This window comes from Colias philodice, chromosome 26, assembly GCF_061535455.1.
Source record: "Colias philodice isolate Cphi_HAF_F1 chromosome 26, ilColPhil1 Martin Lab GWU primary, whole genome shotgun sequence".
Classification (NCBI taxonomy): Eukaryota; Metazoa; Arthropoda; class Insecta; order Lepidoptera; family Pieridae; genus Colias; species Colias philodice.
In genome coordinates this window covers 4,742,295-4,762,046 of record NC_143111.1, presented here as the reverse complement: position 1 = coordinate 4,762,046, position 19,752 = coordinate 4,742,295, and the positions used below count along the sequence as shown (strand labels likewise).

At 32.8% G+C, this 19,752-nt stretch overlaps 1 protein-coding gene across 2 annotated transcripts in view; it reads left to right on the top strand.

The window, feature by feature from the left end:
• Positions 1-1,524: 1,524 nt before the first annotated feature.
• Ndfip (Nedd4 family interacting protein) overlaps positions 1,525-19,752 on the top strand; it is a 38,893-nt gene continuing 20,665 nt past the window's right edge. Inside the window, exons 1-6 of one of the 2 annotated variants that reach the window (XR_016317771.1) lie at positions 1,525-1,740; positions 1,840-1,939; positions 3,138-3,268; positions 3,722-3,848; positions 6,427-6,612; positions 8,019-9,222. Coding sequence is in view for 1 of the 2 variants with exons in the window: in XM_089711500.1 (XP_089567626.1) it covers positions 1,738-1,740; positions 1,840-1,939; positions 3,138-3,268; positions 3,722-3,848; positions 6,427-6,612; positions 8,019-8,122 (651 nt within the window). In the remaining variant the exon portion in view is untranslated. Of the gene's footprint in view, positions 1,741-1,839; positions 1,940-3,137; positions 3,269-3,721; positions 3,849-6,426; positions 6,613-8,018; positions 9,973-19,752 lie in introns of those variants that run through there. The other variant, XM_089711500.1, reaches the window with a different exon arrangement.

Below are 19,752 nucleotides of genomic sequence, written 5' to 3'. Positions count from 1 at the left end.
TCAGAGCAAACACGCTTAGTTTGCATTACCTAGCGTGAAAGGACGACGCAGTCATATTTTTTGTGCAATAATTTTATTATACAATATACTTACATATTCTATAATGGCGTGCACAAACTGTTCCGTGTATGGATGTAAATCTACATCGAAATCCCAGAAGGAAAAAATATTTTAGAAAGATTGTATTTGTATCTGTAGAATTTAAATCAAAGCTATGTTTAAGATGTCCTCATTATTTTCTTATCAGATTGTTCATCCCAATGCAAATTGCATTATTTACTTAGTTAAATTTAATAATAGACAATTAAGAACATCCAAAAATAAAGTGTCAGGTAAATATTTAGCAGTGCAATATAAGTAATTATACAGGGTGTCCCACTGTTGGTATACTAAGCTCAAAGGAGGTTATAGTTTTGCATACGCTGCGTACGTAAAAAATACTTAAAAAATTCCAGACGCATTTTTTTTTCAAATAGATGAAATCTTAAAACTCTATGTGTACACCCATAGCAAGCAACCCGCCCATTTTTGCCACTAGCACGTGAGCTATCGTTTAAGATTATGTTTTCATAGACAAAATGCTCACATTAGAGAAGCGGTATATAACGGCTGCGCGAAGCTAGAGAAGAAAACATGGATTTTCAGGAAAAAATTATCAAAATTTTTTTAACGTTATTTTGTTGTTTATGTATTTTTTACGTGATCAGTGTATGCAAAACTACAAGTTCCTTCGCGCTTAGTATACCAATAGTGGGACACCCTGTATATAAAAGCCAAATAATTACATCAGATTTAATAATCGAACTTATTTTGAATGTACATAATATACATAAATGATTACATCATAATAGTAATAATCACAATTGTTTTATTTCCCATTTATGTTCCATATTTTCGTGTGGCAGCGTAAGTACTTACCTACACTGGCGGCGGCATCACGCGACATCAAAGGCGTTGCCTTACTGTAGGAAATAATATTGTAATACTGTGGATGAGCCACGTACACGGACTGCTCGAGCGGTCGATCGTTGACTGCTCGCACAGTTGACGGCTTGAAGCGGTCGTGACGGCTCGAGCAGTCCGTGTACGGCAGTGAATGAATGTCCATAGTAGCGGTCCGTGTACGGCCACCCTAACGTACCTACGAATGTACGATGTGCTCAGCGAATGTGTGAACTTTCTAACCGACTTCATACGGTCATACCACAGGGTCATACCATTTCATTGTAGGGTTTGTACCTTGCATAATGTTAGCGAAATACGTAAACTCTTTGGTTTTTTTTTATTATTTTAAAATGGAGAATCACTGGAGAATGCTCGATGTTCCCTTACTATTGAAATGCCCTCTGTATAGGCTCCTTTAATGAATAGCTAATAATATGTTTAATAATTTTTTAAGGTAATTTATCACATAATTTATAGACAAATGCATAAGTTTTTGTTAATTAGTGGTATTCTTAAATATTACAACTTCTTAAATTTGTTTCAGTTCAGAAATGAAAATGTCAATAATGTCAAATCAGTAAATGTCAAGGCTTATCCCGTCTGGTATATTCTGTGGAATAAATCAATAATTTTTGCAAATTAGTCGTATTTGGATTTGTTGAACTTGTAATAAATAATAGTGCTCATTGCTCCGTGAAAATTTAGAAATTCGTATAATGCGCTGTGGTTGCTCAGCTTATCTTCGAACATATTATTGAAGAAAAGTGTTGTATTATTTTGAACTTCGTGAAAATGGTATGTGGCATTGTGAGATTTACGTAAACGTTTGTTTGTTGAGTATGTTTGCGTTTAGTGAGTTATTTCATGTGTGAAAGTGTTAAACTATTGTTACAGAGTCAACCTCGTATGGAGAATATGTGTCCCCCGACGCACCTTCGGGTGATGTTGCCTACATCATTGGAATCAAATATGCCTCCAACTTACATCGATATCAGTATGTACTTGCTAATACTTATCATACTTTGTGAATTATTCATTTAACACTCTAATGTTATTGGCCATGCCACATTTGGAGACTTGAATGATAAATTTCATACATGCTGTACTTCCTTCTAATTTATTTTCTATATAAATACGACGTATAATATTCACTGTCATACTTCCTATATCTATAAGGTCATGTTTATTTTATTAACACACATCAATGTTATATTGAATTTATGTAACCATTGTTGTTTTGAAAGCAATAAAATACCTATACATTTTCTATTGTAACATGTTTGAGATTAAAATATTTATGAATCACATGTTCCAGTTATGTAAGGAAAATCTGAATAAAGTGAATTCATGATAACAAGTATTTAAATAATATGGAATATTCATATTTTAGCTTAGTATTTACAAATGTTAACAGTGTAGCTGTTGTTGCAAATATAGTTAGTTAAGGCATTAAAAATTATTAATCAAACTATGTTTCTCAATCTATATATTACTTGGTTGAAAATATAAACCAAGCCAGTTCAGTTAGTGTCTTGAAAAAATATACCACACATAGATGCAAATAAGTATGTAGGTACCTACTTAAAAATAACTTTAGCGATGATCTTGTATTTTTTCTTTAAATCTTATAAACATGTCATTTTGCGTGCATTTATTTATATGGTAGATACAGTATAAAATATATCTAATGTGAATTGGTTGTAAAATGAGAGATAAGTTGGAATATGAATGATAAGGCAAATAATCATGTGCTCATCTTATTATGGCCTAAAAAAACTTCTAAACAACATAGGTACTTGATATAATATTATGTACAACGAAGTTCAAAACAATTAATTAACATTTACTTAGACTTCATTTGTAAGTACATAATGGTAAATGTGTGTGAAACAAATGTGTGTAGAATTGAGATCCTCCTTCTTTTTTGAAGGTAGTAGAAAATAGTCAATACTCAATACTTACTAGCTACATATTATAATAGATCGATTTTTGAAGTGAAACTTCTTTATCGGGGTTGTGTAACATTTTTGTGTTACGCCGTACGCGTGACATTATTGCGTTACGCCGTACGCGTGACATTTTTGCGTTACGCCATACTCGTGACATTTTTAAGGTCATAAAGAAGTTTCACTTCTTACGTGTGTACTCTAGTACACGCATACATTTTTTTTACAAAGCACATATCTTTCTAGATAACCTGGATATCCCCCCACCTCAGCCAGACTTCTCGGCGCCCCCTCCCTATGATGTGGCGGCTAATTCTAAGCTGCCGACTTATGAAGAGGTCCAACGTGAGAAACAAATGGAAGGAGAGGGACCTCAAGTAAGTTTTTTATCCTTACAGCATAAATTTTTAAAAGTTTTAGGGAAATTATTACAATAACATAATAATTAAAATATAATTTTGTTCAGATTTTTAGGCAAGTATATTAAGATAAGTTATTCATATAGAGTGGGGCATCTTTTCATATAATAAAGTTATAATGTCAGTCTTTTGGAACTTAAATTTAAATATTATTTGAAAAGATATCATGCAAACTATTATTGGGAGGAGGAAGTAATATAGTAGTATAAGTTTGATAATAGACAAACTGAAAAACTGAACCGATGTTGTAAACATCATCACCATCTAATCCTAAATAACATAAACCTGATATTTCATAAACATTATTTTTTTGAAATAAAGATATTTATATGATTCATTTTTATATTTATCTCAGTTCAACCAATTTAGCAAACTTTTTCATACATTTTTAACATGTATGTTTGTGCACAGCTACCGACGTCTCACCCGACGATCGCGGCGTTCGTCACAGTGGAGCCGCGGGAGGGCGGCGCTGAACAGTTGGACCCTGAGAACAACCTGCTCGGCACTGATATCATGTTCTTGACGTCTTTCTTTGGTATGTATTAGATGCTAACTAGTGGTCCGCCCCGGCTTCGCCCGTGGTACCTACATGTTTAAACTATCCTATCTCTCAAGTTGGATCGAACTGCACATGGTGTGCGAATTTTATTATAATCGGTTAAGTGGTTTAGGAGTCAGGAGATATTAGGATTTATGAGAATAACAAAAAATGCTACTTGATGAGATTTTTTTTAAAAGACACATAATACTCACAGTAGAAGAAATTCGATTGCTGAGGTAGATTCACTGGTGGCTAGACGTAGCCCCGGTATGGCAAAAAGACGCGGGTTCGAATTCTGCTTCGTCATCGATATTTTCTATTATTTAATAAAATCGTTCAAATCACTCAAAATTGAAGATATTATAATCATTGAGGATAGTTTTTCTGCTATAACATATTAACGTAGTTATATTTCTTAAAAATACCCTAGGTATAGATATAGGTACTATAACATTATTAAAAAAGATGCGGGAAAAATGTTCACGAAAATGATACAAAAAAATATAAGAAAAAAAACTTACGTGAAATTTTTATTTTATAGCTATAGAACGTTCTTCCAAAAAAACGTACCTATAGACCACGCAATGGGTGTATTTCGATACCTTATGTTTTGAAAATTTAAAAATAGCTACAAGAGGGAATGCTTTAAAAAGGATTGTCCTAGAGATCGAACCTTTTACTATGAAGTGTCCCCAATAGCCTATTTCCATTTTCCCACATTTTAACGTATATTTTCATACAACAATAGAAAATAATTGCTGTATAAAAACATAGCTAAACAGAACATATATATCAATAGCTGTGAAACCGGGCAAAATAAATATAACTGAAATCTATTGATCCAGATTTATTCTTAGCGCCGCCTCCAGTTAATTATAATGTCGACCTCTTTCCGTTCGTTCCTAGTACTTTTTTTCCCTCTGTATTTGTAGTGCGATATGACACACCTGTAAAATAAGCGTGTGTGCTGAGCACACGTGTCAGAAGTGAAACTTCTTTACCAAAATCGTCGCCTTATTCCATGACGTGACGGTATTGCCATGACGCAAACTTAAAATTTTACTCTAAATGTGCCTAAAGAAGTTTTGTTTCAAAAATTCACAGTTAATATCTACATGAATCTTTTCGTTTATAAGTTACAAGGATAAAATGTTTATTTTTTAATGATTGGCCAACTGAAGCCTTACGTGTTGAGGAAAAAATCACAGGCACAAGGAAATGGTATAATTGGGCACGTGACATCACTGCTCACGTTATTATTTCAAATCAAAACTTAATCTTTAAGGGAAAACCTAGACGACAAAAAAAAATAGACAAAACAGGAATGTTTGTAACGTCGTAGTGCGAAATCTCGAATAGGGGTCATCAACCAAAGTGACCCCGGATTTAGTTGCCAATAACATTTTATTGTAACCAGCAGTATCTAGATCACATTTTCCATACAAGGCCGAAGCCCCGCCTTCGATCAACAGAACGAAGTAACAATGAATCTAAATAACACTACACTAAGAGCGTATACGCACTATGCGGGTAGCCGCATTGCGGGTAGCCGCACAGTGCGCATAGAAATGAATATTACGTACATAATTGTGATTGCGGTCAGCCGGACGGCTACCCGCAATGCGGCTACCCGCATAGTGCGTTTACGCTCTTAATGACGTTTGACCTTTGCCCTTGCGTATATCCCTGGTACGCCCGATCGATAGAGCCTTGCATGTTGATTAGAATGCGCTCAATTCAATCTTGTTATTTATAGAGCTTTTGTCAAAAAAAATGATACACAACACACGTTTCGATTAAAATTGTAAAGATTAAATTGATAACTAATTTGAGTATGGAATTGATCAAATTTCTATAAGGATAAATCATAAATACTCAAAATCGTCCTTACTTATCCTATACAAATGATTTTCGAAAGCAACTTTAAAAATAGTGATACGATTTATTTCAGTTGCTCAAATCTGACTGATAAATACAATGTTTTTATAAACACAAATACTCGAGCAAGTCGAATTACTTACTCTAAAGACAAAGGATGTACAAGATAATCTATTATCTTCTACATAGCTTATCAGATAGCAGGAATGAGGAAATAGGGTGTGAATCACACATTGTACAACATAATATTATCATCCACTGTGACAATGCAGAAAAATATAATAGTCTACATTCAGTCTACACCAATTAAATGTGAATCAACAACAAATAACTATATAAATATTATAAAAGAACAGTATTATTATAAACGTAACGGAAACATGGAAACCATTTGTGTATGTTTATTTTTTTCTCTTATTTTACGTGTAGCTCCTACGAATCACCTACAAAACTAACCAAGTTACTAAATAGCAATATTTATCGATTTATTATGAAATTAACTGATGAAAATGATTGTTCTCCGTATGTAAAAACTGAAGTCGTAAAAGAAGATCGTAAAAAGAGCTAATTTCACAGAAGCAAAATATTGTTCATCTAACTCTTGGCGGCAAAATTTCAAAATAGGGAACAATACAATAATCTCACGAATTTATCTAATAAAAGCATGTGAGTAACCAAAAAATCCACTTTCCAGTGGCATTCCTATTCAACTGGATCGGATTCCTGCTACTGATGTGCTTCTGCCACACGGTGGCTAGCCGCTACGGGGCTCTTGCTGGCTTCGGCCTTTCCCTTGCTAAGTGGACGCTCATCGTGAAGCACTCCACTGAACTGGCCTCGCACGAGAACTCGTGGCTGTGGTGGCTTATTATGGCTTTTGGTGAGTTTTATTTATTCATTCATTCATTCATTTATTCATTCAAAACACAAAGCTGCTGCTGCTGTTTAAATCTTTTCTAGTATCTACATAAGCTTTTTCAACGACTGACTGACCGGTTGGCTTAGTTGGTAGTGGCCCTGCCTTCCAAGCCAGAGGTCGTGGGTTCGATTCCCAGCCGGGGCAAATATTTGTGTGATGAACATAGATGTTTGCTCTGTGTCTGGGTGTTAATTAATAATTATCTATATAAGTGTCTATTTAAAATTATACATGTTTGTTTATCAGCCATCTGGTTTCTATAACACAAACGAAAGCTTATAAGTATGGGATCAGATCGTGCCATATGTGAAAATTCTCCTGAAATATTTATTTATTATTATTATTACATAAACGTTAATCAAATCAATTCTTAATTCAGTTACCGGGCTTTTTCACGCGAATGTTAGTGTTATTGAATAATATGTAGATTATGACATATGGTATAGAAACACTTAATTTACCCTCAGATATTTCGTAGGTGCAACCATGCGGCGCAGCTAGTAAGCTTACGAGGCGTAGTACAGTAACAAATGGATTTTTAAGAGACACATAACATAAAATGTATTAAAAATAAAAGATCTAACAGAAACGCATAAATTAAAGGAAAACATCTATACATAAACAACTAAAAAAACCAATGACGATTTTTAACAATCAAAACATTAAACAACATGACCTCATAGAAATGAATAATAAAATATTATCATGTGTGTCATGCCGATTACGTAGTAATGACTGACAAGATAATGTTTTTTAATTGAAAATGGTCTTAAATTAGAAAAGTTATATTGATAACGGATTCTTAATGCGACGTTCATTGTGTACACGCAATTCTACAGTTTTTATCGGCTTACCTATGTGTATAAATGAATAGACCATTTACCATTTCATTTCATTTCCATAATAATTAAAATATTAACAGACTTATTAAAAAAACTTAAATAGACCTGGTTTAAACTCAGACTATAAAGTCATGGTTTAACTTTAGAGATTTACGTGATTTGTTATACGACAGCATATTATGTATAAATAAATAAACAAATATTTTTTATTTGACAACAAAAAACGCACATGTACTTGCAATTATGGGATTACTTACATACAACTCAAGTAGGTACAATTAAGTGAGATATTTGAACAATGTCTTCTATGCTAGGAAATGACCTGTGTTATAATAGGAGACATTTATTTAGTTAGATACGTGTAAGTATAACAACTATACCATGCAAGTAATTAGTATCGCCTTAGCCACAACTTGATGAAAATATGAAAAAAAAAAAAAAAAACTTATAACAAAATAAGTATAAAATAATAAGTAAAACATTAAGTAAGTATGTATATAAAATTGCAATGTTAATTTGTTCCAGGGATCCTAATCTGCGTGCGCGCGATCATCCAGTACTTGAACATAAAGCGCGGCTGGCGTCTGCTCTCGGGCACGGCTCAAGAGCGACTGCTGTTCTTCTACTAAATTACTCAAACGCGCACCATCCGTCTCGCTCGCACTCACACGTCACGTGTACAATGCGAGAAAGAGATGAAAGATAGACATCTCAGGTGATGTAAAATATAATATGTTATGTTGGTTAAATATTTTGTATTCCTATGTGTCATAATTTGTTAGATCTTGGGATTATTTCAACCAAATTTATTTTTTTCATTATAATATGATAAATTGGCAAAATTATATTTATTTAGATATGTAAATATTATTTTAGATTTATTTGTATATATTCCACTGGGCTAGTGTTAAATATTAATTAGTTTAATTCCTTGATTCCAAAAAAACAATTTGATCACGTTGTTGTATGTAGAGTGTAAAATCTGTGTACTTTTAAATTGTAATATCATTGTTGTAGATCTTTAGATCTATGATTTATAGTTGGGTCATTGTATAATAAATAAATAATTAAAAAAGCTTCAGTGTATGTTTCATCATTCTGAATATATATTTCTCAATAATAATTAGGCATAATAACTTAAATATTCAAGTATTATTATTTGAATTAAGTCAAATTTAGTGACTTTTTTCTTCAATTCAATAAAAAAAGTTAAAAGTCAACATTCCGTTAAGAAAATCTCATAAAATGCACAAAACTTATTGATTTATAGCTATAAATGTCCCAACTATAAGATAAGATAAAATGTATAAGGAGAAGCGGTTTCATCTTCGCGCACCAAAAATTTGTTACTTTATTGTAATAACGTCCAAATATTTATGATTTAAGTGCAATAAAATTTCTAGTGTTCATTGTGTTTTTATTAGTTTATTTTTTATTGTTTTGTACATGGTTTTTTTGTATTCAGTATGTATCAATAGGTTAAATATCATTTATCATTATTTTTATAGGCAAGAATTGTTTTTTCTTTTATAGTGTCAGGTTTGAATAAATATAATTTGGTTTACCTATTATAATTCTTGACTTTGTTATTTTTACTACATAGAGTAAGTTCATAAAACTTGTAATGATAAACCATTTTTTCTTGTACCATATGAAACGCCTAAGCTACGCCTACATCTCAGTATGTATTTATATAATTTTTATTTACATTAACCCAAAAAATACTTACGTTTTTTTTAAATATCAAATAAGTACTATAATTTGAGAATGTATTACATTGGTTAAAGCCACTGAGGCTATATTTGTTGTTTAAATTTTGAGATTTTTCAACACTATCGATGTTTAAAAATAATAAAAAAGTGGATGATATATATTTTATATTTCAATAAAATTTCTTTACCAGTCTAATAGTGAATGTTTCGTAACCATCTCATATATTCTAATTAATATATAATTTAGTGCTTAATATATCTTTTTGTAACATAAGGTCTAGATTTAGCACAAAATGTGGATGTTAGTACTTCCTCACGCGAACGCGTGGTTAATGCTTAGTTTTAAGTGATTTTCTTGTGAATCTAAAACTTACATTGTTCTATTATTTTGTACATTGTGTAAAGCTCGGTTTTATTTTTCATTAAAATATTTAGATTTTAGGTACATTAAACCTTTAATTCAAATATTGTTTTGTAATTATTATTACTTAGTATGAAAAATATTTTCAAATTCCAATCTATTTCTTCCATAATAAACTATAAAGATGATGTAAGTGTGAATAGCTTTTCTTATATTATTTTGTCATTTTTGTAATCTGCAAAATGTGTGTGAAATTGAGATTCCAACAATATAAGTCTTTAGGTAAAGTGTGAAGTACATGCTGTGATGAGAGTTTGCGAAATTTCTATAATATTTTGCCGTCTGTAATATTATTTTATATAAATACAGGTCGTACTTGACTGGAAATAAATTTTAATTATAATTACACGTGTGTTTTTATTGACAAGGCTAAACAAACTAGTTGAAGTCCCACGGTTTACTCTTATTATGTAAGTAACTTGTATACTAATCAGACTACAGCAAAAATATACCGGCCGAATTGAGAACCTCCTCCTTTTTTAAGTCGGTTAAAAATGTAAAATTTCATTTACCAGGTTGGTCAGCTGTAATTGCTTGTTGGAGTACCATCCTTACAAACTCACGTTTGTAAGTTTAAAGTTTATCATTATTTGATAGTTTTAGCTCATTTCAATTTACTAAGTTAGTGTGCTTATTTACTACACAGTAAATCACTTTTACATGTATACTCAAATCTCGTGGGACCGTTTATCGTACTTATACAAAGATGCTATTAAATTTATTAAAAATATAATACAGCTTGGAAAGATTTGTTAAAATGGCATGATAAAGTACCTACGTCTACATTTTATGTTACTAGCTGCTGAGCGCCTCGCATAAGTTCAGAGACTTTATTAAGTGTTCTCATATTTAAAAGTTATAAAAAAGACGTGTGGCACTCGGGGACTGCCGCGGTAAAGCTATTGCATGCTATGCCTTCAAGCCACACCTCCGCGCCCGTCGGAGTGGGGAGCGTGAGGTTTTTCGTTACTAAATTTCTGGATTCGGTCCCCGCGCTCAAGGCCCGCGATAGAAGCTATGCAATAGCTTAATAATCGAAATCTGGACAGCCGTACTTGAGTTACGAGTGATGTGACTAGACCTCTATGTTAAAAAGTTTCAATACTTTTACTAAACCTCATGAAACCAGGATATAAATAGATCTAATCCATAAAAAGCTCTTAGACTTTTAAACGAGAATTTCTTCATACAAATTTTTAGCGCATCACTGAACTTTTCGGACCAGACATGAGACACCTACGTAAGAATATAGGCGTAGGCGTAGCATGCATTTCTAAGAACATGGAACGGAATTGCTCTAAATAAGAAACCAAATAACTCCCTATATATTGGCTCACATTCATAATTCATATATCTATCACGCGGCTTTTCATAGATTTCTCTCCTTGGCAGTGAAATAGTCAACTGAACCAGTTCTAACTGCTTATAGCGGTTTAACCAGTTTATAAACGTGTGAACGCTTACTTAAATTAACTGAAATATAACATGGACAAACGTTTACCTCATATTTAGAAATACATGACTGAAAATCATAGTTTATTGATAGCAGTCGACGTATTTTATAAATAAAACTGTAAATTAATTTGTCGATAAGCGAAAACGTAAGCCTAGGTATCACAAAAAAATATCAAGTAATTCAGATTTCAGAAGTTATACAAGTTGTAAGTATGCAAGGCAAAAAATACTTACTTAAATTTATGTAAAAAAATTACTATTTGAAAAATCATAAACTAAGAAATAAAACCACATGCATTTCAATTTTCACGTGCATTCAGTGTGTAACACATGTGTTACAACATGACAACCGATTAAAAATTTTAAGCCTCTTTCTAAATTTTATTAATTCTAGACCGCTGAAAATATTTTTCATCTTACATTGTTAGTAGGTCAGTCGTAAGTATAGGAAAACTTGAGTATATCACCCAGATATCGTGTACTAGCACATACCGCATTGCTTACAAGTATCTCGGTTGCCAAAAACTACCCAGCAGTAAGCTGCCAAGTTTCGCGCAGGGTTGACGTCCCCTAAACGTCCGCCATATTCACCCCGTTTTCCCGCGTTAGTTAAAATTTTCGCGCGCACCACGTTCGGATAGTAGCAACGGTCCTTATGAAGGAAGTAACTACGAAACTCTGTTTTCATCATACTGCAAATTTGTTTTTTGGAGACAATAATTTCTACAGTATACTAGGTAATTTTTGAATTTAATTATATTCAAGTTACTAATTTGTTGTTAATGGTTTTGATTTTTAAACGAAATTCGAGTGAACAATATTTTTAGTGGACACTTTATGTAGGTGTTTTAGTTAAGTGGTTCGCTTAAGCCATTAAAGTCAACGATTCTCAACGATTGGCACAAATCCAAGGGATGAAAGATATTGCTCATATATGAAAAGCATCGATTTATGTAGAGAATAATACACAAAGCACAAATTATCTTAGACTGTGGTCTCAATCAAAAGTTCTTGTCTTTCTTTTAAAACTGCCCGTTTGTTTTGTTATCCTTTTATAATTGGTAAATTCCTAACTAAACAGTTTGCAACTAAACACAACGTAAAGTTTAGTAACTTAGGTCATTTCAATGTTATAGGAGGAGGAACAGTTCCTCTGTTTTATTTTTATAATTTTTTTTATAAAATTTAATACAAAACAAACCAATACAATACAAGTTCGAACAAATGCTTGTTAAAATATTGTTCAAAGAACAACCCTCATAGTTCCCGTTCCCGTAGGATTTCCGGGATTGCGTCATTTACCCGGGATAAAAAGTAGCCTATGTCCTTTCTTGGGTATCGAAATATCTCCATACCAAATTTCATAAAAATTGGTTCAGTAGTTTAGGCGTGATTGCGTAACAGACGGACAGACAGAGTTACTTTCGCATTTATAATATTATAGTGTGGATTGCGCTCAAATGTGTCTTAAAAATACTAATTTAAAAATAGTATGATCCAAGAACCTCCAAACTTAACAATCACGTAAACGGTGAAAAGCTACGCGATGAGTGAAAAATGAAAATAGCGTCTCGGAAAATGCATCTGCAGTAATTAAAACTCGTGATTATGTCACACCAAACTACCAAAGGGATTAAACACATAGATTTCAGTTATTTGTGTTTATTTGATTTAATTATTTACTGTACCTTTTCGAGATTGCATTAACTTCCTGAAATATCGTACTAATTTTAGTGTGTGAAACTGATATGGAAAATAAAACTTTTAATTTATATCCAAAGTACCTAGGTAATATTTATGCACTGCAAATTAAATCAGTCAATAGGGAGAAACTTCCCATTCATGAAAAACATGAATTGAACTGCACTTCCACCACTGAAAGTTCATTGAACTATTTGAACTTATTTTGTATGTGTATTTTGAATAGGTACCTCTATATCTATATTTATATTTTCCTGCCTTAATATATTTATTTATATTTTTTATTTATGCGGATTTTACTTAGTTACCTATAATTGGATTTAAAAATGTGTAGCAAAAAATCAGGTCTTGTAAATTTCTATACACATACGTATCATAAACATCCTTCATTTTAGTTCAACAGTAGGTAATAAATCTTTAATTTGTATAATTTTATGTACCTACACATTTCAATCACGACTCCGTTCGCATGATTCCCAAATAGAAAACTTACCAGTAACATATTTGCTATTTTAACTACTTAAATATTTTACTTTATAACTACTTCAATCGTTTACCAACAGCAGTTCAACTTATCACTTTTTGCACCATAAAGTTAATAAAATTTGCATTCGGGGTGAACCTACTCTGCTTGACTACAGTCTGGCGTCGCGTCGTGTCGCCTGGCGCCCTGTTTACGACCGAATATTATGTCATATTGATCAGTGTACTTTATACTAAGGGCGCTTGTGCACTACAAGGAATTTTACTGTCCGGCATTCCGATTTTTTACGGTCCGGTGTGGCATGAAAAAACCGATGAATTGCTTGTGCACCTGTCCGTCTTTACTCGGATCAGTGCGGTACAGTTCAAGGAAGTTTGGCGGTATAATGCTATCATAAATGATTGTTTTTGCATTTTACAAGAAACGAGTAAAAAATATAGAAGGTGAAATATTATATTATTTCGTTATAATAAAAAGTAAAGTTCCGTAAGAGATTTAAAATGCGTGTTTCACTTATTTATTTTAATCGGTGACGAGGAGCTAAAGCTATTCCCACTTGAACTTTAACTTACCAACACTTACTTAGATAATAATTATAGGTCAATGCTTGGTCAATGTATATAAAATAACAATACCGACTTCTCAAATCTCATTGCCAACTAAAAGAAAGTAAAACAAGAGCTTGCTTTCAATTGGCATATGCAGTAAAAACAGTACAAGTCAATAACTGCGTTAAAAACAACCGACTTCAAACTTGCACTTGCAACATTTACAAATACAGACAAAAATGCTCATAAAATAAAAACTACTGGGCCTATCCGAATAAAATTTTTATGGGACCAATTCGACACCATCCCGCATCGAACAAAAAAAGAATCACGTAAATCGGTTCAGAAACCACGGAGTAATCGGTGTACATACATAAAAAAAAAAACATACCGGCCGAATTGATAACCTCCTCCTTTTTTTGAAGTCGGTTAAAAATCCAAGCAAGTGGGCATTCGAAAACAATTAGGGCGCTTGTGCACTACAAGGAATTTTACTGTCCGGCATTCCGATTTTTTACGGTCCGGTGTGGCATGAAAAAACCGATGAATTGCTTGTGCACCTGTCCGTCTTTACTCGGATCAGTGCGGTACAGTTCAAGGAAGTATGGCGGTATAATGCTGATTGTTTTCGCATTTTACAAGAAACGAGTAAAAATATAGAAGGTGAAATATTATATTACTTCGTTATAATAAAAAGTTCCGTAAGAGATTTAAAATGCGTGTTTCACTTATTTATTTTAATCGGTGACGAGGAGCTAAATCTATTCCCACTTGAACTTTAACTTACCAACACTTACTTAGATAATAATTATAGGTCAATGCTTGGTCAATGTATATAAAATAACAATACCGACTTCTCAAATCTCATTGCCAGCTAAAAGAAAGTAAAACAAGAGCTTGCTTTCAATTGGCATATATGCAATAAAAAGAGTAAAATCCAAGCAAGTGGGCACTCGAAAACAATTATACCTACAGCGACTCGTAAACTCAAAAAACCATCCGGAATAGGGAAAAGTAAAATGTCGGACAGTAAAATTACGTATAGTGCACAAGCTAGTATTTAGATTAATTGCGTGCCATACCGGACCGTAAAAAATCGGAATGCCGGACCGTAAAATTCCTTGTAGTGGACAAACGCCCTTATACCTACAGCGACTCGTAGACACAAAAAACCATCCGGAATAGGGAAAAGTAAAATGTCGGACAGTAAAATTACGTATAGTGCACAAGCTAGTATATATAGATTAATGGGGTGCCATACCGGACCGTAAAAAATCGGAATGCCGGACCGTAAAATTCCTTGTAGTGGACAAACGCCCTAAGTGTGAACACGGAATATTCATTGTATTGCTAATAATGTCATATATTCATATCTCCAATTTGTGAGGTTTTAACTCTCTTTTGATAGGCCATTACAAGGAATGTCCTAAGAGGTCCTAGGTAGTTATTTGCGATATAATTACAGTAATTATTCTTACATTAGCTCCAGCTATAAAGCTTCAGAAAATAGATCCAACCAGAATGCTTGAAATTTATAGAAACAGATACCAAAGTGTTAGATACTTTTCACACGCACATGTGCACTTTTCATGCAATTAAATTAGAAATTCCACGGTCTATTCTAATGGTTCAAACACAGTTAAGTCATCATCTACTTATAAACTATTTTTACTTAGTTTAACTATTCAGTCGAATGATACGTAGGGAGGTCTTTTTTTTTTTGGTTACGGGGAGGAAATCTTCAAAAGATACTCCCTTTTGGGGGAAAAAGAGAGCATGTGGGATTCTTACCCACTAAAACCTCCTCGACGGCCAAACCCAAAGCATGATAGCGGGGACTCCGGGATCTCTCGCAGAACGCACCAGAAGTTCGCGGAATGAAGGGGATGGAGTGGGGATAGGGTAGTTCGCTTCGCTCGTAAGTCGCATCACATCTACCTTATGTTATTATTCTATGATAAACATAACTTACTAGTTAATAGTTATGAGGAAATCAAATATGTCCATAAAAAATCCACATTCTATATGTATAATGGCTTAAAATAAAATATTACTTAATCGAGTTATAACCTGAATAAGGTTTTATTTAAATTCCAACAGGTTAGCATTTTAACTTCACTTTATTAAAATGCATGAGCTCATGCATCATCTTAAAGGGTTTATAACGATTTCATTTTAAAAGTCAAATCTACATGATTTATTCACGGTACGCTTAGTGATAATATCAGCGGTTATTAGATTATTTTTGTTGTGTTTGACTGTAATTTAAGTTATAATTCAGAGCTATAAATAAAAACTGACGGATTCAAAAAAAATAAAAATTGTATATAAGTTAGTGCGTAAAGTAGATTAAACTGTACAATTTGGTATTAATTAATGGTTCATAATAAAACGGATTCCAAAAATATCGCAATAAAAATCAAGTAACTAGGTACTTATCAAAGAATATTTTGTAGTAGGTAGTTTTACTTTTAGGCGCCGTGCTTAAAATACCTTTCATACTTCTTCTGAATCATAAAAAATTCTTCAGTCCAACTTCGGTCAGCGAGTTTATACAAATTGTATGACGCGACTGTTTATAGAGACACAAGACGCGCTTCCGGTCCAAAGCCACCCTGCGCAATGCTGACGTCACAACAAAAACAAAATCTTATATAACAGTCGCGTCAGCGGACGTTGCACAACCAACACCTGTCTACATCTTTGCAGACCAACCCTTTGTAATAGAGAACATTATTGTACGGCAAATTAATTATAATAATAGATAATGCACTGGCATCTATTTGGCTTGTGACAGTGTCCTATTATATCGAGACACTCCGAATTGGCAGGCCCTTGAGCTAATTCAAAGTTAACTAAAATAATACGTCTACTGTCTCGTTGTTTGGTATAGCATTGCGAGCTGTCTTCGTGCTTGATGAAGTATATACGATATACCTTTGAGACTATTTCATTGACCTGCCCTGTTATGTAAAGTCAGTAAAGATTTATCTTCATTTTTATCTCAATAAAGGTATAGTAGGTGTCCTATGGTAGGTACTTCCTACATTATGTACGCCAATCATCTCAACAATGAACGTTTATAAATTAAGTTTCTAAAATATAACTATGTATTATATTTTTAGTTGATTTATGAACCAAATAAAAGGTAAGGTCTCGTCCCTCATGTGATGTGTTAACTGTTTTCGAAACTTTATAATATATTTACAACCCTCTTCGTTTCGTTGGTAATATTTGGCGATGGTTCTCACTTCTCCCACACTCTTCAAAATACTCTATCATACTTTTTGCAAAACAACCAAAAAATAAACGCGATACGCTCACAAAACAAACGCTCGCGACTGCGCTCGCGACAGGCACAGATTTTCACACAGAGATTTTCACACAGAGATTTTCACACAGAGATTTTCACACAGAGATTTTCACACAGAGATTTTCACACAGAGATTTTCACACAGAGATTTTCACACAGAGATTTTCACACAGAGATTTTCACACAGAGATTTTCACACATAGATTTTCACACAGATATTTTCACACAGAGATTTTCACACACAGATTTTCACACAGATATTTTCACACAGAGATTTTCACACAGATATTTTCACACAGAGATTTTCTCACAGATATTCACATAATATAAATAAGCATATAGTTTAGTAAAATATGACCTTGAATCAATTTCAATTTGGAATAGTCCAAGAGCCGACTGGAGAATTTCGTAGCACTAACTCTACGTAAAATATGACATGTAGTAACTCGCACTTCCGTAGTCAGAGTGGATACAATCTGTGGGATACAAGAAGACAATTTCGTTTATTTGCGTTATAGTTTCTTCAGAAAAGAAAGAAATATTTACATTTCCTTGGGATTGAAGATATTGTAATTTTTCAATTCATTTTCGATGGAAGAGATTTAAGGCGGCAAAAATGCTAAGTAATTCTATACTATCGTATCAATGGAATATAACGTACTTGACATTGTTTTCTAATACGATTTGACCGATAATAATGTTAACAAGTGTCGGTCGTAATTTTATCTAATATTTACACTGATTAAAACAATACATCTACCATCGCCCATTGGGACGTTGTGATTGGAATGATATGTCTTATTGAATGAAATCATAAATCGTATAAAAACATAAAGCTGGGTAAAATATTTATAACTAGCTTTCCGCCCGCGGCTGCGCCCGCGTTTTCAAAGAAAAACGCGTTCCCGTAGGATTTCCGGGATAAAACCTATCCTATGTCCTTTCTCGGGTATCAAAATATCTCTATACCAAATTTCATGCAAATTGGTTCAGTAGTTAAGGCGTGATTGAGTAACAGACAGACAGACAGAGTTACTTTCGCATTTATAATATTAGTATGGATTTTTATTTCGTGGGGTCCTCCCCGACTTCGAACTAATAAAGCACTAAGGGATAACCTACATAACCAATGTCGAAATAATTTTTGAAATCGGTCCAGTAGTTCCTGACATTAGTGGGTTCAAACGAACAAACAAACTCTACTAGATTTAGAATATTTACTGCGAATCATACTACTCAATAATTGCCCTAATGTTTACTTTTATCGTATTTGTGTCATGAACAACCTCCTAAATAATAATTAATTACAATACTGTTTCAATGCAAGCTAGTATATTATTTAGTGCATATTTTCTGTGGTTAATGGTTATACCATAGATAATATTATAATAATACTATAGTAAGAATAGGTGAAGTTTATTAATGTATCTTACTAGGCTTGGTACCGCATTGCAGCTACGACTGAAACAGATGGAGTCACGACAATCGATTCTTAAAACATAGTTATAAAAATCACGTACTTTATTAATTTAATAATGTTGATTAAACTTACCAATAACTTCTAACAATATCGCTATATTTAAAGAATTGTCTGGACATTTCACGTACGTTGAGGTAGAGTTATCTATTTTCTTCTATTTTATTACATCCTTCGAAGTTTTTATTGATATACGAAATATTATAACGATAAATATATCAATAGTTCATAAGTAAACATTTCAAGTTCATTTCTTAAGTTTTAGAAATTAACAGTCTATTTAAAATCTCCTAAATATCATTTAATGATTCACTTAAGTTAAGTATTTAATAATTTTTCATAAAAAAAGTTTAGACATAATTTACCATGAAACAATAAAGCCTCGGTCTAATGTTCGAGTGATATTTTTGTACATAGGCTATGCCGCTATGGCTATATTATATCTGGAAATTGTAGGCGTCATAGAACTTCCTATATTGTAAGAGCCACTTCAATAATACTGTATTATTGTGTCACATTATCAAGGTACATATAATTTGATTTTTATTAGAAATACATATACAAGAAAATCGTCAAATTAGAAGTGTACTAATTTGACGATTTACAGCATACATATTATAATATCAACTCTTATTTTAAATTGCATTTTTCCCTTACTTCCTTTGAGCAGAGTTCTAAAGGATCAAGGATGTTTTACCCATGTTACCCTTGTAAACAAAGCTCACGATCTTATAGAAGAGAGCCACAGCAGATATAGATGTGGATATAGAGAATACTTATTATCACAACTTTATTTTCGCTAATAATAATTAAAACTATAGATAAGAAAATATGTCAAAATTAACACTATGTGTCACTGTTCACAACACTGCCTCTTCTTTATTTATATTTTCTGGCATTGACGGCTTTTGGGCGATAAAATGAGAGAAATTAAAATATAATATTATGTAGAGAAATGAAATTTCGAAGTGAATGTGAACAGCTACACAACAATCAATTATTTATTATGTAAACTGAATAAGGTAAATACATAAAAGCAGTTTTTCGAAGCAATTTCATTGTAAGTCATTAGGGAAAATCGTTTTCATTGAGCAGCTTTTTTGCTTATCGAATACAATCCAATCTTTTTTATAGTGAAGAGTTGAGAA